This window comes from Hyperoodon ampullatus, assembly GCF_949752795.1.
Source record: "Hyperoodon ampullatus genome assembly, chromosome: 9".
In the NCBI taxonomy this organism is placed as follows: Eukaryota; Metazoa; Chordata; class Mammalia; order Artiodactyla; family Ziphiidae; genus Hyperoodon; species Hyperoodon ampullatus.
Genome location: NC_136922.1, coordinates 91,302,816 through 91,323,747, shown reverse-complemented (window position 1 = coordinate 91,323,747; position 20,932 = coordinate 91,302,816). Strand labels below are relative to the sequence as shown.

Genomic DNA, 20,932 nt, shown 5'->3' with positions numbered 1-20,932 from the left:
TAGCAAAGTACTTGGTGCACATGTGTGAGTATTTATGTAGGATAGAGTCTAAGGTGGTTTAAGGGAGTGGTTAAAAGCACAGATGTGGGGCTAATTCCTGGAATGAATCCAGGCCGCACCACTTAATAGCTGTGCAATTTAAGACAAGGTACTCTTTGTGCTCCCGTTTCCCTTTGTAAAGAGGAACTTAGATCAGTTGATAATCTCCACTTTGCGGGGAGACTAACTTTGACAGGCTGGTGGGGGAAAAATGCTACCTCACTGTTTACTAAAGAGGTTGATCATCTTTTCATATGTTATAATCATTTGTAATTCTTTTGTGAACTACTCATCATATTCTGTTCTCATTTTTTCTTTTGACTTGTTTGCTTTTTAAAAATTGCTTGTAAGATTTTTTTATATATTCTGGATAGTGACTCTTGTATACAGTGAATATATCCTTTACTCTGTTGCTTGCTTTACTCTGTTGCTTGCTTTACTCTGTTGCTTTAATTTGTCTGTTTTTTTCTTTTCACATTGCTAAGTTGATCATATCTATCTTTTATGAATTTCTGTTTCTGCTTAGGAAGACTTTCTGTATCCCAAGATTTTTAAAAATTCTATTTTCTTCTAACACTTTAATAGTTTATTTCAATGTATAGCTCTTTAGACAGATCATATGGGATTTATTTTGATTGCAGTGTGAGATAGCTATATACTGTTTCTTTCTTAAAATGGATAGACCAGGATCCTGTTACTGCTTTTAAATTGGGTCTATCCTCGCCATATTGATTTGTTATGTCCCCCCACACCTTTTAAAAATAAATTTATTTATTTATTTTTGGCTGCATTGGGTCTTCGTTGCTGTGCATGGGCTTTCTCTAGTTGTGATGAGCAGGGGCTACTCTTTGTTGCAGTGTGCGGGCTTCTCATTGCGGTGGCTTCTCTTGTTGCAGAGCACAGGCTCTAGGCGCATGGGCTTCAGTAGTTGTGGCTCACGGGCTCTAGAGCACAGGCTCAGTAGCTGTGGCACACGGGCTCGGTTGCTCTGCAGCATGTAGGATCTTCTCAGACCAGGGCTCGAACCCATGTCCTCTGCATTGGCAGGTGGATTCTTAACTACTGCGCCACCAGGGAAGCCGTTGTTATGTCCCTTTTGTCAAATATTAAAATCTCATTAATTCGTGGTTCTGTTTATAGATTCTCTATTTAGTTTCTTTGATCTTTTGTACCAATATCAAATTATTTGTTACTGTAGCTTTGTAGTACAGTTCAGTATCTGCTAGTGCAGATCCCCACATTTCTTCCACAAAAGTTTCAGAGCATGTCTCATGCATTTACTCTTTCATGTAAACTTTAGAATTAGTTTGTCAAATTATGTAAACAAACAAAATATCTCCGTTATTTTGACATAGCGTTTTAATTTAACAGTGACTTTAGCCTGAAAATTTTCAATTCTCCATAATCTAAAAAGATAAATTATTTAATTTTTAAAAAGACTTTGAGGCATGGAGGTCTATTTGTTCTCTTCCCCCTTTCTGTAGGCTTTTTGTAGCATTTCTATAATAAAAAGGAATATTTTAATTTTGTTTAATACATGTGTATTTTCCCAGAAGTGAATTTTTCATTGGCATATTAATACATATTTAATTGTAAACAATTAGGTTCTATGGCATATTTTTTTCAGGTCTTATGTTTTCTGTGGTAATGGTTTGATATTAACATGTAATTACAGGTAACTGAAACTGCTCTTCTTCATTAGTTTTATTTTGTAAATTAGGACACATTTTAGACTACTATAATACTCTTTTAGTTATGTGGCAGTATTACTACTAGCTTTTAGGTGAAAGATAAGACAGTTTAGAGTATGTTTTAAGGTGAAAGATAAGACAGTTTAAGTTTAGAGTATTTTTTTTTTTTTTTTTTTTTTTTTTTGCGGTACACGGGCCTCTCACTGTGGTGGCCTCTCCCGTTGCGGAGCACAGGCTCCGGACGCGCAGGCTCAGCGGCCATGGCTCACGGGCCCAGCCGCTCCGCAGCATGTGGGATCTTCCCGGACCGGGGCACGAACCCATGTCCCCTGCATCGGCAGGCGGACTCCCAACCACTGCGCCACCAGGGAAGCCCTAGAGTATGTTTTAAGGTGAAGATGTTTCTGTATAGTATTTATTCCCCTAAAATATGCTGTGATTAGTACTGGTTAGTATTAAATGTTTTAGCTAAAAAAAGGAAGTTCTTTTCTGTTTCTGTTGAATCAAAAAATTTAACAACCTCACGCCTTTTATCTTGACATGAAGAATATACAGAATTCCATCTTCTGAGATAGCAAAAATTGATCTGATTAACATTTTTCAAATTTTTTATGAAATTTGATTCTTGATCATTGAATATGCCATTTTTTTCAGTAGTAAGCAGTATATTTTGTTTTTTCTTATGCAGGTCTTTGAAGTTCTACATTTTAGTTCCTAGCGCTGAACCTCCTTCTCCCTTAAATTATTATAAACTTTTGCTGCTGTTTAATAAACGTGAAGATGTCTCGCAGTCCTGATGTGAAGGAAGACCCTGTGGAATGTCCTCTTTGCATGGAGCCCTTGGAGATAGATGATATCAACTTTTTCCCTTGCACCTGTGGCTACCAGATTTGCCGATTTTGTTGGCATCGAATTCGCACTGATGAAAATGGGCTTTGTCCTGCATGCAGAAAGGTAAATACTCCAAAATAACTTTGTGTTTAGTTTTTTTCCCCATGCCTATGAGTAAGTAGATTTAAAAGAATCTACAAACCTCAGATGAGATAATGTGTAGCATTGTATTTTTAAGATTTAATGAAGTGGAAAGAACACTGCCCTGAGAGTTAACCTCTCTGGTTGGCCTTAGTTTTCTTATCTGAGGAGATTGACAAGATTGGTGGTGCTGGCTGTTTAATAGGATTAGGAGTAGAGAGAGGCAGTAGATTTAGATAGGATGGTGTGAAATTGGAAAAACACAATCAGTATTACATCTGAGGGGAAATTTGCTTTAGTTTTCTAGTACAAAATAGTAGAGAAGTTTTGATGTTTACTAAAAAAGATCATGAGTTAAAATGAAAAGAGAAATCCTGGTTTAGAAGGTAATACTTACTCATTTGTTGGTCCTTATGACAATCCTAGGCTGATAGTGCTATCCCTATTGTATGCTTAAGGAAACTAGGCCTTTTAAGTAACTTATCGAAGGCATCAACTAATGGGTAGTAGGTTTGGGGGTCAAATGCAAGTCCTTTGAATCCTTTCTAAATCTAAAATATCTATGATTTTTAAAATAGTATTCTGGGTTTTGTTGTTTTTATAGGCAGATGCAGCAGTTACAGTGTAGTAAGTGACCTATTAGGGTGAGTAGGATTGCTGCATCTCTGTTTTGAAGGACTTTGTTACCACCTTAAGGATTAATGCAAATAGCTATTTTTTGCCTTATCTTTAATGTCTGTTTGTATGATTTAAGCTTTCTTTTGTTTACCCATTCAAAGAGCTCTTGGTTCATTATTACCAAATTTTGAGAATTGGAAATGTGTTTTAGATACCTAGATTAGTAAAAAAAAATAATATCTCAGAAGGCAATGCATTGTCCAGTTGTTTTTTTTTTTAATCTAGTGGGCAGTTAACGTGTATTATATGAATGAAAAGAGGTGAGCTCTACTTAAATGTTAATTAATGTAGTTATATATATATATATATATATATATATATATATATATATAAGTTATATAACAGTAGGTGTTTATAATGTATATATATATCTTTTTATATAGTTCATATACTTTAAGAATGTGAATGGAAAGATAAATGAAAATGATAACATTAGCTTTTTAAATTTGTGTTAATGAATTTTAAAAAATTCAGTTGTATTTTAAAAATCAGTTCCCCATTATTCCATTAGAGGACAATTGTATTGAACTATTATGTTGAAAGTGGTGACTTTCAGGATAACCTAAGACTATCTGAGGAAATGGCAAAGAAATTCATTTCAGTTTTAAGGGATTACCTAGAATCACCTCAAATCCTTAGAAAGTGGAGCAAAAAATAGAAAAAAATTTAGGATTAAAAACTAAATAGAGTAACTTCAGCAAAGCTGGTTGTTAGTAAAAGGGTTCCTTTCTGGGAGGACTAGTGTGAGGAATCTGGAGGGCAGAACGCCATTGGGATCAATTTAAAGAAAAAGTGTTAACTCAAAACATATTCAGGAGAAGACTGTTGAAAAAAGGTAATAATAGTGGTGCTTCAAGATCCTAGGAAAACTGTCAGTGTGGTTGGTTGAGTACAGAGGCATTGGAGCAACAGTCCAACTTTTATGCCAGGTAGCAGATACAGATGCCCTCTAGTTGGAACACTGATTATAAATTTAGGTCAGAGCCTTAAAGGGGATAGAAATACCCTGGAGGAACTAGGACCTCCTATGCTCAGAAGATGAACTATTAACATACCCTTTTGAGCTGTTTTTCCTCTCTGTGGTCACAAAAAAACATCCTGCAGCAAACAGAAATAGCATTTTATAGACTGGTGGACAGTCCTTACATGTGCAACAACCAAGAATCAATAGGTATTTCAGGAAAGCCAACATTATGGAAGGGAAGCACAAAAATCAGTATATAGAAGAATCTAACATAAGTAAGCAAACAGAAAGAAACTTTTTCAAGTGTCATTGGTACCTCTCAAAGAGGTAAGAGAGAATGACATATTCATGTAGAAGGAACTTTTTTTAAAAAAAAAAACAGAGATCTTCAAAATAAACAGTCTTATAGATAGGTTGAAGAAAAGAATGAACACAGTTCAAGAGCAAATTAGCAAGTTGGAAGATTGTGCTGAGTATTTTTTTGCGGGATATAGTGCAGAAAGATAAAAAATAGAAAGCATGAAAGAAAAGTTAAGCAATGTAAAAGAGAGATCTACTGGTTCTCGTCTCTGCTAAAAGAAGTTTTAGAAGCAGTGAGCTAAGAATGGATCGGAAGAAATAATGAAAGAACTAATAGAAGAAAATTACTCACTATGAAAAGCAGATGTCCTCAGATTAGAAGGGTTCTGTCAGTATGAAGCAAGATGACTGAAAAATATCAACACCTATTTACATAATTGTGAGATTTTAGAATATCTAGAATAAAGACAAAGTTCTGAAAGTCCATGAGAGAAAAATACATAGATTACAAAGGAACAAGAATAAAATGGATGCCAGTGTTTTTGTTTTACAACCATAGAAAAGAGAACACAAACGAAAAATTTGTTTTTCCAAATTTTTGAGTGAAAATAAGTTTTAATGAAGAATTCTCAATTTCATTCAGATTTGAAAGCATAATAAAACAATTTACAGACATACAAAGATTAATCGGGTTTGATATCCACTATACAATACAAGTTGAAGAGTTGAGGATGACTGCGAGATTTTGAACTGAGCAACTAGAAGTAGAGAATGGCCATTAACTGAGATGGGGAAGACTGCATCTTCTAGGAATAGGGTTTTTGAGAAGATCAGGAACTCGGTTTTAAACATGTTAAGTTTGAGATTCCTATTAGAAACTTAAGTGGAGATATTGACTAGACAGGTGAATATTCAAGTTTGGTTTGGGCATGGAGATATAAATTTGGGAGTTAATATATAGCCTTTTTTTTTTTTTGCGGTATGCGGGCCTCTCACTGTTGTGGCCTCTCCTGTTGCGGAGCACAGGCTCCGGACGCGCAGGCTCAGCGGCCATGGCTCACGGGCCCAGCTGCTCCGCGGCATGTGGGATCCTCCCGGACCGGGGCACGAACCCATGTCCCCTGCATCGGCAGGCGGACTCTCAACCACTGCACCACCAGGGAAGCCCAGAATATTTTTATAAATTAATGACACTGAATGAAATCACAAGAGGGTCAGTGGAAAAAATGAGAGATTGTCTAAGGATGAACACCAAGGCTCTCCAACATTTATAGAAAGAAAAGAAAAAAAAATCCAGATTAAAGAAATATGAGACAACCTCCTTTTTTTTTTTTTTTTTTTTTTTTTTTGCGGTACGCGGGCCTCTCACTGTTGTGGCCTCTCCCGTTGCGGAGCACAGGCTCTGGATGCGCAGGCTCAGCGGCCATGGCTCACGGGCCCAGCCGCTCCGCGGCATATGGGATCCTCCCAGACCGGGGCACGAACCCGTATCCCCTGCATCAGCAGGCGGACTCTCAACCACTGCGCCACCAGGGAGGCCCTAGACAACCTCCTTTTGGGTCTCCAAGTTAGAATCTTTAGCTGAGGCACTTATTGTTAATAGTCAGACCAGGAGTTTTTTTTGCTTTTGTCTTTGTTTTTTAATTTCTTGTTGGCTTAATATCCACTTAATATCCACAACTCTTAGAACCTCTCCTTAGTTTCTTAACTACCAGACTTTGCTCATACCTGTCTCATGGCATGAGTCACGGAAGGCAGACAGTGTAGGACACACAAAGTCTTGGAATCTGGCTTAGCTTTGCTAGAGAGTGCTGAACACACATAATTATGAAGCTGCCCATCTCAGTCAGGGACCAGCAAATCTTTACATCTCTGGAGCCCAGCCTCAGTGGTTGTGTTAACACAGAAGGAAACCACAAGTGTTTCTGGAGAGGACCATGAAGCTACAGTTTAGATACAGCCCAACCCTGCAGGGAGAAGCCTGTAGAAGGCGTTCTGTGAGATGTCAAATTGAGATGATTTAAATAAACTTGGAGATGCAGGTGGTGCTAGTTGAAGCCAGCTCCTTATTTTGCCTCACAAGATGAAACCTGTCTGTTTGCAGAAAGGGCCTCTTTTGTTTTAATAGCTTTGAAAAGCAGAGAGAGAGGCAGGTTTTAAAAACATACGAAGTTGGGCTTCCCTGGTGGTGCAGTGGTTGAGAGTCCGCCTGCCGACGCAGGGGACATGGGTTCGTGCCCCGGTCCGGGAGGATCCCACATGCCACGGAATGGCTGGGCCTGTGAGTCATGGCCGCTGAGCCTGCATGTCTGGAGCCTGTGCTCCGCAACGGGAGAGGCCACAACAGTGAGAGGCCCGCGTACTGCAAAACAAACAAACAAACAAACAAAAAATATGAAGTTGAATGTTTCTCTTTGGTCCTAGTGGCTGAGCCTAGTGGGGTCAAAAGGACCTTAGTGCTTTCCTAAACAGGTGCAGGTCATTCCTTAGACTGCCTTTGCATGTCCTTTTAGTACAGCATGTCTGAGAAAAATATCTGGTGGAAACAGCAGATGTGGGAACATGGGTGGTTTACTGATGTAGCACCATACAACATTGGCTCACATGGAAATTAGAGACTGGCCAAGGAAATGAAAACTTCAACAAGGGTATTATTTTTACCTCAGAAATAATAGAAGATATTGAATCCATGAAACAAGAACAGTATGGTATAAATAATTCAGTGAATAAGAAACAGTTATTGAAAATTAAAATATGATAGCAGAAATAATTCAAGCAAAGAGTTAGAAGATGAAGTTGAGATGATCTCTTAACAAGTAGTGCAAAAAAGGCAAAGGAGAATGTTTGAGAGAAGAGATAACTTTTATTTGAGGATCAGTCCAGGAGGTCACATAACAAATAAGTTAGTATTCTTGAAAGAGATCACAATGATACAGAGGAAAATTGTCTTCAATAATATATTTTTGAAGAATATTCCCAGAACCAAAGGACATATTTTCAGATTAAAAAGGCACCGAAGAATACAAAAACATTAATTCAAAAAGATATATGCACTGTTATGTTCCTTGTGGTATTATTTACAGTAACAAGATATGAAAACAACCTAAGTGTCCATCAATGGATGAATGGATAAAGAAGATGTGTATTCCACACACTGGAATACTACTCAGCCATCAAAAAGGTGGAATCTTGCCATTTGTGACAGCATGGATGGACCTTGAAGGGTCCATGCTAAGTGAAATAAGTCAGATGGAGAAAGACAAATATTATATGATTTCACTCATATGTGGAATATACAAACAAAACAAAATAAATGAACAAACCAAATAAAAACAAACACATAGATACAGAGAACAGAGTAGTGGTTACCAGAGGGGAAGGGGTGGGGTGGGGGGAAGGTGAAATAGATAAAGGGCATCAACTGCTTGGTGACAGATAGAAACTAAATTTTTGGTAGTGAGCACGCTGTAGGGCACACAGAAGTAGAAATATAATGTTGTACACATGAAACTTACAGAAGGTTATAAACCAATGTTACCTCAAAAAAAAACCACCAAAAAAGCAAAAATGCCCATCAAGTGCCAGGCACAGACTTATATTTTTAAGTATCAAAATACCAAAGAGAAAGAACCTCTACAAGTTTCCAAAGAGGAAGAAGTAGGTTGCACATAAAAGATCAGGAATCAGTCATTTCAGACTTTTCTAAATCAAGTCTTAAAGCTAGAAGACACTTCTGAAGGAAATTTATTTTCATTTTAGAACTCTGTATCTGCTTGACTGTTAATTAAGTGTGAGGGAGTTATGAAAAGACATTTTCAGACCTGAAAGTTCTCAAAAATATTTTACCTTCTGCGCATTCTTTCTCAGAAATTTAGTAGAGGATATGCCCCATCAATATAAAGGAATGAAGAAAAAAAAATACATGGGATAGGGGAAATAGGTAATCAAACATAGGCAAGAAGCAGTGGGATTTCTTGGATGATGGGGAAAGATGAAAGATGTGACCTGTAGAGGGCAGTTAATCCAGAATGAGGCAAATCAGAAAGCTCCAAGAGGAATCTCTACAAAAAGATCAAAATGAAAGAATACTTGGTGTTTTTAAAGAGAAATGTCTTGTGAAGCCATTTCAACAATTGGAGGAAATTTGATGGTTGAATTAGTAATAAACACATAGAGATCTAATCAGACAAAAACACAGTTATTAACTCTATGGGAAACAAAAACTTGTACAGAAAAAGTAATCATATTATGCTGCAATGGCTCAGATATGAAGCAGGGGTTGAAATTTATTTTTTTTTCCATACAGATATCCTGTTGTTACTGCATCTTTTGTAGAAAAGACTACCCCTTTACTTTTTTTTTTTTGCGGTACATGGGCCTCTCACTGTTGTGGCCTCTCCTGTTGCGGAGCACAGGCTCTGGACGCACAGGCTCAGCGGCCATGGCTCACAGGCCTAGCTGCTCCGTGGCATGTGGGATCTTCCCGGACCGGGGCACGAATCCACGTCCCCTGCATCGGCAGGCAGACTCTCAACCACTGTGCCACCAGGGAAGGCCCCCTTTACTTTTGAATGGTTTTGGACTCTCATGAAAATCAGTTGCTCATAAATGTGTCAGTCTATTTCTAGAGTCTGTATGTCATCCACTGATGATTATGTCCATCTTTTTGTCAATACCATACTGTCTTGACTACTCTAAATCTTCAAATCTGTTATAATAAAAACTTTCAAATTTGTTATTCTTTTTAGAATTTATTCTGTGTACCTGAACCTTAGCCTTTCCACATAAGTTTTTTAATTAGCTTGTCATTTTGTACAAAATGGTTGAGATTGCATTGAATAAGCAGGTCAGTTTGAGGAAAAATGACATCTTGAGAATGTTGACTCATATAGGTCATGAATAAGTTTTATCTTTCCATTTTTCTAGGTTTTAAACATTTCAGAAACAATGTTCTGTAGTTTTCATGTACAGAGTACAGCATGTTTTGTTATATTTGCCTATAACTATTTTTTTTTAGGGGGGGATTTTTTTTGGATTTTTTTTTTTTTTTTTTGGCCATGCCATGCGGCATGTGGTATCCCAGCTCCCTCACCAGGGATCAAACCTGTGCCCCCTGCAGTGGAAGGGTGGTATCCCAACCACTGGACCACCAGGGAAGTCCCTGTGTTTTTTGAGCTTTGGCACATGATACTGTTTTTAAAATTCCATTTTCCAGTTGTTCATTGTCATTATGTAGAATAATTGATTTTTGTTAAATAGATTCATTAGGATTTTCTAAATAGATGATCACATCTTCTGTGGATAAAGACAGTTTTATTTCTTTCCAACCTTTATTTCTTTAAATTGTTTTTCTTGCCTTATTGCAGTGGGTAAGCCCTACACTATAACCTTGGATAAAAGTGGGACGAACACATATCCTTGTTTGTTCCCAATCCTAGTAAGAAGAGGTTGAGTAGTTCACTATGAAGTATGTCACTGTTTTTTTGTAGGTGGTCCTTATCAGGTTGAGGAAGTTTGCTTTTATTCTTTGCCTACAGAGAGTTTTTATCATGAGTGGGTGTTGCATTTTATCCAGTGCCTTTTCTGCTTCTATTGAGATGATCGTGTGTTATCTCCTTTGTTCTGTAGAAACAGTGATTTAGGTTGATTTTTTTAATCAACTTTCCCTCCCAAGGGTAAATCTCATATGGTCATGATGTATTATCCTTTTTATTTTCAATTTGCTAATATTTTCAGGAGGAGTTTTGCGTCTGTGTCATGAGAGGTATTTATCTGTGGCTTTCTTTTATGTTGTTTTTAGATTTGGTACCAAAGAAATACTGGTTTCAGGAAATGTTTCCTCCTCTATATTCTGAAAGAGTACATGTGACTGGTGTTCTTTTTTATTTCCTCCCTAAATTCATTGTTTACACTCTATCAGGGTGTCTTCAGGAGGGCTGATATGAAAACTGGCTACCACAGGATTCCTGTATGTAGATATCTGGAATTCTTTTTGTACTGGTTCCCCCTTTGTGGTATTTTGACCCATAAATTTCAGTTGCCTCAACCTCTTCAAATTTTGAACACTGTCCCCCTCTGCTCATTGTGACCGTTGGACCCAGTGCCAAGGTCCAGTAAGTGCCAGAAGAGCAGAAAACTGGGACACTTGTGGTTTTCATCTGTCTTCTTTCTTTTCTCTCAGAGGTCATAGACCTGCTGTTCACTGTCTGTTGTTCGGTGTCTGAAAACAGTTATTTCATATATTTTGTCTAGTTTTCTAGTTGTTTATGCTGGTATCCCTAGTCTTTTACCATCTAATCTGCCATGGCTGGAGGTCGAAGTGTATAAATAATATTTGAACTTCATAATAATGTAATTGTGACCCTTGACCTAACCAAAATTAGGATGGAAGGTTGGAAAGTGGGCTTGGAATGTATGGTTAGGCTGGCTGAAAGAAATCTAAATCTTCAATTTGCATAATGTAATAATATTTAATACTGAAAAATCAGGAAGTAGCAATACAAGCATGTTATTTAATGATGTGATAGTAAATGACAAAAGAATCATCTAAGAGAATAAACAGATTATTTTAGGGAGAGGCAACTGTTGCGGGGGGGGGAAGGATATGGGGGACTGCTCTTTTTCCTAATAAACCTTGTAGAACTGTTTGACTAGGAACACATATAAGAAAAATATCAGTGAAACTAGGGGAAAAAAGATAGAGTGGGCAAATGGAAATCATAGGAAAGAAAGTATAATAGTAATGATATTAGTTAGTCATAATCAAATTCAAGATCAAACACATTTAAAAAAGATAAAGAAGGGCTTCCCTGGTGGCGCAGTGGTTGAGAGTCCGCCTGCCGATGCAGGGGACACGGGTTCGTGCCCCGGTCTGGGAAGATCCCACATGCCGCGGAGCGGTTGGGCCCGTGAGCCATGGCCGTTGAGCCTGCGCGTCCGGAGCCTGTGCTCCGCAATGGGAGAGGCCACAACAGTGAGAGGCCCACGTACAGCCAAAAAAAAAAAAAAAGATAAAGAAGATACTTTTCTTACTGATGAAAGGTCCCCTAAAGTCACGAAACTTTTATTTACTTAACAGAGTTAAGAAGTATATTGAGCTGATGTAAATACCAGGAGAAACTGCACCCACATGCATAATGGAGAGACTTCTAATTTCTGTATTTTAGAAATATATGAAGTACACAATAAAAAGGAAATGGAAAATTTGATTAACACAGTTAGCAAGCATGTGTGTGTTTGTGCATGCACACAACTCTGTACAAATAAATTTGTACAAAGCTTTAAAATACAGGTATAGTGGGCATAAAAATTGACTGTTAGGCCACAATGGATATATTAATCAGTTCCAGAAAGTAGAACTCACTTGTGTATTTCTATTTATTCTTCTTGGGGTTTGTAGGGCTTCTTGAATCTGTGGATTTGGTGAGTTTCATTAGTTCTGGAAAAAATTAAGCTGTTATCTCTTCAGCTGTTGCATTTATTCTCTCTCCTCTCTTTCTGAGACTGATTAAATATTTTCCAGATCTTTTCACTATCTGCCATGTCTTTTAATCTCTTTTCTGTTTCTTTCTTTTTCTTCCTTTCATGCATTAATGGATGATCTCTTCTGATCAATCAGAATTTTTTTTTTTTAGGTCTAGTCTACTGAGTTTTAAAATTTTGCCATTGTGTTTTCCATTTCTAGAAGTAACGTTTGTTCTTTTTATTATTATTATTTTTTGCGGTATGCGGGCCTCTCACTGCTGTGGCCTCTCCCGTTGCGGAGCACAGGCTCCGGACGCGCAGGCTCAGCGGCCATGGCTCACGGGCCCAGCTGCTCCGCAGCATGTGGGATCTTCCCGGACCAGGGCACGAACCCGTGTCCCCTGCATCTCCAGGCGGACTTTCAACCACTGCGCCACCAGGGAAGCCCCGTTTGTTCTTTTTTGATACTTGATTTTTTTTTTTTTTTTTTTGCGGTACGCGGGCCTGTCACTGTTGTGGCCTCTCCCGTTGCGGAGCACAGGCTCCGGACTCGCAGGCTCAGCGGCCATGGCTCATAGGCCTAGCCGCTCTGCAGCATGTGGGATCTTCCTGGACCGGGGCACGAACCCGTGTCCCCTGCATCGGCAGGCGGACTCCCAACCACTGCGCCACCAGGGAAGCCCAATACTTGATTTTTTAAAAAGCTTTTTATACCATGCAGATATTTTCAAGTTTGTCATATATTTGTTTAAACAGATTAGAATTATTGTTTTAAAATCTGTCCAGTAATTCCAGAAGCTGAAGTCTTGTGAGGGATGTTTCTGTTGTTTGTTGTTCATGTTGTTTTATTTCTTTATGTGATTTGTTGTCTCTATCTGCTTCGTGGTTGTCACTGAATTATTTTTAGGGTTCTCCAAGGCCCCAGATGAATTTGCCCTCTGATAGAGAGGCTTTGATTTGGCTTCTGCTGGATCCTGTAAACATTGCCATTAGGGATGCCTTAAGCGTAAAGGTCTTTGCTCTGGCCAACCATAAAGGTCTTTTGTTCTCCTGAGTGCACATCTTCCCTGCGATTGGTTTCAACTTCTCTAGGATGGTTTTCTTCTGCACCCTTTTCCTTTTTTCTTATCTTGTACTGACCTCTGTGTATTTTGTACTTACCCTAAGACAAAATGAGTTCTTTGAGGGTGGGCTGGGTCTCAGCTTAACGTGGGAGTGATCTCCCCCAAAATTCTTCACCTTGATTTGGCCTTGGACTTCTAATGCTGTCCCTCTTCCCCCATTTGTACCTCTCTCCCATTTGTTGTTACTCAGACTTTCCACTTATCTCTCTGGGTTTTGACTTTTATCCAAAAATTGTCTTGGGACTTCCCCACTGCAGATCAGTATTGTTTTTAAGATGTTGGTTAGAAAAAAGTCTTATACAGTATTTTTCGTTGTCTTTAGCAAGAGGAAGAGATAAAGCTGTAAATGCATTAATTAGGAAATGAAGAACAAAAATAGATGAACTTATTTCCAGGTTAAGAAACCAGAAAAAGAATAAACATTGCGACAGTGGAAAGTAGAGATTGAGTAGAATTTAGTGAAATAGGAAAAAAGCAATATTTCAGTAAAGGTTAGAACTGGTTCTTTGAAACAACAAATAAAATAAAGTCCTGGTAAGTGATCAGAAAATAAAACAGAAGACACATGTAAATACACATGTAAATTATGAATAAAAGTGGAAACATAACTACACATTTTTATTTTTTTGGCATTTATATTACTTTGCATCATCTTTTATCAGGATTTTACAGTGTCAGAGATTGTTAGCAAAGAAAAAAACCGGAGTGCTTGTCAAATCCGTCATGTTTTCAGAAGAGTTGAAAGTTACATCAGTGTTTTTCAGACTATCTCTGATGCAAAACCAGATTTTTTGTATCCCCCCTGCCCCTGTCTGTTGGTGACTGATACAGGGTCCTATTAAGCATGCCTAGTACCCAGCTTGTGTCATGTGATTTACCACCTAAGTTCGATAACAACCACACAGATAACTATCTTATTCTTCAGAGCCCACTGATGATGTACTTGAATGCTGTGGCAACGTTAAGTTGCTATAAAAGTTTCCAAACGCTTTTTCTCAATTTTTATACTTCTCTTCTCATGGACTGGTAAGATTCAGTGCATGGATTAGACTTTGAAATGGAACTAGGAACAATCTATATGCTTGATCCACTCAGGGAGTAGACTGTCACCACTATAGATGTTAGTGAAGGGCCACAGCTTTCAAATAAACTTAATGATAAACACTCCGAAAGGAGCTACCCAGAAATCCTGTGGTAGAAAATAGCGTTTCCATGTGCAAATGAAAATTTTAAATGATCTTGTGGAAAGATATTTTAATTGGTTTGTATGTAGTTCATTTTTATACTTGTGCCCATATAGCTTTGAATAGCTTCATGGGATTAAAATCATCCAGGCAGATAGATTAAGATTTGAAAGGAGATAATATAGGTACAGAAGGGTGAGTGGAGAGAGAGAAAAGATTTAAATTGGGAAGATTACATCATTGATTGAAGAATTTAATTTATTGTAATAGATCCATAACCATTTGATTCCTCAAATTAAAATGTAAGAACACTTTGAAGTAAGTTTTTTTTTTTCTTTCTAAAGATGGTAGCCAATTCTTTTTATTTATTTATTTATTTTTGGTGGCTTTGGGTCTTCGTTGCTGCACGCGGTCTTCCTCTAGTTGCGGCGAGCAGGGGCGACTCTCTGTTGCGGTGCACGGACTTCTCATTGCGGTGGCTTCTCTTGCTGCGGAGCACGGGCTGTAGGCGCACGGGCTTCAGTATTTGTGGCACGCGGGCTCAGTAGTTATGGCTTGCGGGCTCTAGAGCGCAGGCTCAGTAGTTGTGGTGCATGGGCTTAGTTGCTCCGCAGCATCTGGGATCTTCCCGGACCAGGGCTCGAATCCCTGTCTCCTGCATTGGCAGGCGGATTCTTAACCACTGCGCTACTAGGGAGGTCCCCCACTTTTTTTCTTGACGGCAGGATTTCTGTTAATCCCCACTTCTGATATTCTGATAGGCACAGTTTCCCATTTCTGAGATCTCTTCACATTCAGCTTTTAGATATTATTATTTAGTGTGTTCCATCTTCCATTTATTATTAACTGTTTTTTGTAGTAGTACAGTTGTCCCTTGGTATCTGCACAGGATCGTTTCCAGGAACACCACACCCCACCCCTGCAGATACCAAAGTTCGTGGATGCTCAGGTCCCTTATATAAAACAGTGTAGTATTTGGGTATAACTTACACACATCCTCCCATATACTTTAAATCATCTCTAGGTTACATATAATATCTAATACAACATAAATGCTGTATAAATAGTTGTAAATACAGTGTAAATGCTACGTAAACAGTTGCTGGGTGCATGGCAAATTCAAGTTTTGTTTTTTTGGAACTTTCTGGAATTTTGTACCCCCAAATATTTTCAGTCCATGGTTGGTTGAATCTGAGGATGTGGAACCTGCAGATATGGAGGGCTAGCTGTTATAATAACTGACTTATTGAATAGTTCTGTGCAGAACACAATTTTAATTACTTTATAAGTGTGTTGTCTTTCTTAATTCTCACAGAAACCCTCTGAATAAAGTACTCTGATTCCCATTTTACAGAATAGAAGACTGAGGCAGACAGATTACATAACTTTGCCAAGGTCTCTTGGTAAAGAATGATCCAAGATTCAAAGCCAGTCAGTGTGAGTCCACAGCTCTTATTCAGGCCATCAGTAGTCTTGGCATTAGCAGTAGGAATGAAAACAAAATTATAATGATGAGAGAGGAAACCATTGTAAGAGTGTAATTACTAGTATTTATTGAGGGATTACTGTGTGCCAGTTACACATAATAATTGCTTTATGAATGTTATTTTTACACCAGCCTTTAAGATTATTTTCATTTTACTTATGAGGATATGGAGGCATAGAGTTTAATTGACTTGCCAGAGACCACGTGGATAATAAGTGTTGAAGCTAAGTTCAAACTCCTGGGCCAGAGGATCTATGTATTGCTGTTTATTTGCCCATCTGTGTCCGTAGACTGGGAACGTATTAAAGAATAAGTACTTAATTAATCTCCAAGCACATAGTAAGTTTTCATTAAATATTTGTTGATTGTAATACATAAACCCATATTTAGATGAGAGAACTTACACTCTTTGCCTCTTACACAGTGCCTTAGAAGCTTAATTTTCCTCTAAACTGTGTGCTAGGCATTGTAGGGAATACCAAGATTGTTGTTTTAAATTTTAGAACCTTTGGTGATGTTTCAAATTTCAGCACAAAAAGTGGTTTAAATAGTATTTTAAAACAATTCTATATAACATGTAACTTTTATTAAATAAAAACTGAAAAGATTCAGAAAAAGGGAGTTGTAACAAAGGGAGATGTGATGTGCATACACATCATCCAGAATTTGATAATTGTTATTCATACAGTTTTCTGTTTATTTAATGCTAACTTCTATATTTGTTTTATGCCTACAGCCATATCCAGAAGACCCAGCAGTTTATAAACCACTCTCCCAGGAAGAACTGCAAAGGATAAAGAATGAGAAAAAACAGAAACAAAATGAGAGAAAACAGAAAATATCAGAAAATCGCAAACATTTGGCTAGTGTACGTGTTGTACAAAAAAACCTCGTCTTTGTTGTAGGTCTGTCTCAGCGCCTAGCAGACCCAGAGGTAAGTCTTCTTCTCTTTTCTTTCTCAACTTGGCATTTTTTCTTTTTGTTTATTTTGAAATAATAGCTGACTCTGCCAACTTCAGGATTTACCTGAAAATATTAAAACTTAGGAGAAAATGGGAAATATTTTTTTAATGATCACTAAGAAACCAATGACCAGTTGTGATCTTAGGCAAGTGTATTAATCTTCCTTGGCTCATTTTCTTCAGTTGTAAAACTAGGCAGTTGAACTAGATCTCTAAAGTCCCCTTTAGTGCTAATAACCTGTGAAAGTTGGATAATGGTTCTGTTTTGCTCTTAAGGCTAATGTGACATGACTACTCTGTTTGTTTCCTCTTTTCTGTAGCTGTATTAAGGACCAACAGTGGAGATGCAGTTTCATGAACCCACCAAAGATCCGTATTATTTTTTTTTAAATCGTGCCCAAGTAGTGAACCTTGGTTTTAGAACAGTGATAGAACTGTTGCTATACTGTATCATCATTCTTTACTCATTCATTTTAAGCCAGTTTTGGGGAAAGAGGGAGAATTTGATGAAGGGAAACCATGGACCAGGTTCTTTGTCATTCGTTTGGAGGCAGGGGAGGTCTTAACCCTTTTGTTTATTACTTAACTCTTTTCTCTCCTTCCTCCACCAGCCTTATTAGAATAATGTTGAACTCATAACTTTCCTTGATGGCCATGGATGCACATCTGCTAACTTTTAGTTTCTGATATACCAGGAGGTGCTGACTAGATTGTTGGGAAGGCAGATAGAAACTGATTGGCAGCCAGAATGTTGGAGAGAGCCGAATTTGGGGGATCTGTCAAAAGTACTCCTTGAGAAGGGTTTGAAGTAATGCTCATGATGGTTGCAATCAGAGGGAGGATTATAGTGAATATGATTAGGGAGGTGGGAATCTTTGAACTTGGCTAAGTGGGCTAAAGGCCCCAGAATGAGGAAATTTAAGGTGCCTATACATTGATTTTGTACAAATCAGTTTAGAGACAATAAAAAATATTTATTGCTGATAAGTTTACTATGTATTGAGGCTGTGAAGGGCTTCATGATAAGTAGAGGAGAAAAATCAGGGTGACCTTACTAAGAAGGCTTTATCATTGGTAATAAATGTGGAGGCAGCTCAAGAATTACTAGGACCTAGGTCCAGCTCAAGAATTACTAGGACCTGGGTCCATTAGTGGGCTGCATGATCTTCCGGAGACGTTCTTTCCAAAGTCAGAGGGTTCATAGTGGAGAAGACTTCTTTAATAAGAGATGATAAGGAGAGCGCTCATTTTAGACCTATGGCTTAACCTCAGCAGCCACTTCTCCCTTTTTCCTAAATCTAGTACTTAACTCCCCAGACAGGCAGAATCCCACTTCACCCTTGAACACTGCCACAACTTTGTCCCAACGCTTCTGTCTCCCTCTTTCAACACTACTTTTTTTTCCAACCAGAGAGCATTTCTTGCCTCTGCAAGTTTTTTATTTACCTACCTCTATTTATTCCTACTAATTTTTTTTTTTTGCTGCACCATGCAGCTTGTGAGATCTCAGCTCCTTGACCGGGGACTGAACCTGGGCCACGGCAGTGAAAGCACAGACTCCTAACCACTAGGCAACCAGGGAATTTCCTGCTACTCCAGTAAATTAATGGAACTTTTATTTTGATTTTATAACTCTTGGATATGGATGTACTTGATTTTCTTAATACAGAATCCAGTCACCTGTGGTACTGGAGGCATACAGAGCACCACCCAAAGACTGGATAAAATTAAGCCATAGTCTCAGTCTGATGCTTGGATTATAGGTTTCCTACCTCTTCTTTGGAATCTATGGTTTGTTTTTACTTATGTACAGAGATTTCTTATTTTCATTTCAAATAACATGATGTTAGTAAGATTAATCTGAAGAACTATTACACAGAAAGAAATTAACCTAGGGGGTGACTAGTGAGAGAGAACATTTTATCATGAGTCTAAATATACTTAAAAATCACTGTCCTGGTTTTATACTTTTGAAATCATTGTTGCTTGGTGAGAGGACAGTGAATTTTCTTAAACATTAGTTTCTCTCATTTCTCTTGAAAGCCTAGGAAGACCAGAGATTAGTGTTTTAGTTATTAAATCCTACTACTTCTAAATATTATCTTTAAAATTTTTCTTAATGTAACTGTCTAACCCTTTCAGATTGGAAAAATTAAAGTCAGCTTCATTAGAAAACTCGAAGTTTCAAATTGTTAGGGTAACTTTTGAGACAAAGAAGATCCCTGTGATTTACTTATTTTGGGATGATGACAGTTTGATATTTGACTGAATTCTGATTAGCAAAACAGGAACATTTAGGAAAATTTAAAGCTTGTTTTGAAAATAATTTTTGTACATCTGAAAACTTCATACCAAGATTGATAGTCAAATGTATTCATTTATCGCTCAATAGAAAAAAAAACTATCGTAGAAGATATGGTAATTAGAGGTAATGATTAGAGGTAATCATCTCCTAAATCCTAAAAATTTATATTGTCAGAACCTAATTCATTCATTCTGTAAATTAACTCTCGAATACTTACAATCTGTTAGGTACTTTGATGTTGGAGGTGAAGTGGTTTAGCAAGCAGACAGTCTCTACACGTACAAGCTTACAGACAGTGGAGAAGACAGAATTAAGTACTTGTAAGCATGCCGAGCATTTATAAACAGGGAAGTACAGGGCTTTTTGAGAACATGTAACAGTGGGGAATTTAGCTAGTACAGAGATCCACAAAAAGCCTCCCTGAGGAAAGGATGATTAAAAATCATTAGGGATTAGCTGGGCAGCGAATAAGGACAAGGATGTTTCAGGTTCGTGACTGCGTGAAAGAGCAGCTTGTTTGAGGAACTGAAAGACTTTAAAGACACAACCATTTCATTTTACAAACGGGAAACCGAGGCCCAAGGAAGTTGAGTGACTTGCCTAGGATCACTCAGCTATTTCATAGCAGAGCCAGGGCTAGAAACCACCCCCATCCTCCCCACCTCCCTGGTCTTAGAGCTCCTATTCCAATGTATTTTACACCAGTGAATGGTCTGTTGTTCCTCCATCCGTCCATTTATCCATCCATCCTTCCATCTGCTTACCACATTTTTTATTTTCTCTGTGGTGGTCATGAACACTTGACTGTGTTCCCAAAGAATAAATAGGAAGACATTTTACACATTAGGTATGCCATTGGGAATTTATAATTTTATCATGTGGCCTTTTATATGGTAATTAGTACTAAAGTTGGCTCACTGTGAAGTAAATATAGGACATTAAATATATGGGTAATGTGGTGATACGCAAGGTGTTCCGCCTACTACCCATACTCTTTACCTTTTTTATTTACTAGAGTATTGTTTTGCTCATTGACTTATGTTTCAGACAGAATCTGTAATGTGCAACTTAATATAGAACGTCTAAATTATTTAAATTTCCCTTGCCTGGGCAAACCATTTCTTATCAGCCATAGGCCATTTTCTAATACATTAAGGCCCACCAGTGTTTTATATCCATGTTATTCCTTTTTTTTTTTTTAAGATTTAGATCTGTATTTATTTATTTATTTGGCTGTGTTGGGTCTTAGTTGCAGCGTGTGGGCTTAGTTGCCCTGCAGCATGTGGGATCTTAGTTCCCTGACCAGGGATCGAACCCACATCCCCTGCATTGGAAGGTGGATTCTTAATCACTGGACCACAAGGGAAGTCCCCCATGTTACTTTTTCTGTTCAATACTAAGACAGTTTAATTTTTCAATAAGCATTTATTGAGTTCCTACAGTGTGCCAGGCATTGTGTAAGACATTGAACATAAACCAGTAAAAAGGTAGCCCCTGTTTATTTATAAAAGCAGCAGTACAGTATGAGGAGTGCTGTGTGCTGTGGAGGCACAAGAGATGGTACCTGACCTTGGGGGGAAGATGTGTACTCTCCTGCTATCTCTGGGGTAAAGTGCTTCAGGTACAGGAATTATACAAATGCTTCTGGATGAGAAAGAGCTCAGTCTGCAAATGATTTGTTTGGCTGGAAAATTAGAGTGAAATGGTGAGAGGGGAGGCTGACAAGGTAAGTGGTAAGGGATAATGAAGGGCTTTTAAAACAT

The 20,932-nt window shown here is 38.1% G+C and overlaps 1 protein-coding gene across 10 annotated transcripts in view; it reads left to right on the top strand.

Moving 5' to 3' along the window:
* Positions 1 to 2,510: 2,510 nt before the first annotated feature.
* The window catches only part of CNOT4 (CCR4-NOT transcription complex subunit 4), a gene marked incomplete at both ends in the record, with an annotated part of 79,444 nt that continues 61,022 nt past the window's right edge, over positions 2,511 to 20,932 (top strand). For 8 of the 10 annotated variants that reach the window (XM_079711506.1, XM_079711502.1, XM_079711505.1 and 5 more), the window contains 2 exons: positions 2,511 to 2,684; positions 16,639 to 16,836. In XM_079711506.1, coding sequence (XP_079567632.1) covers positions 2,511 to 2,684; positions 16,639 to 16,836 — 372 coding nt within the window. The remainder of the gene's footprint in view (positions 2,685 to 16,638; positions 16,837 to 20,932) is intronic. The other 2 variants (XM_079711501.1, XM_079711504.1) reach the window with 2 other exon arrangements.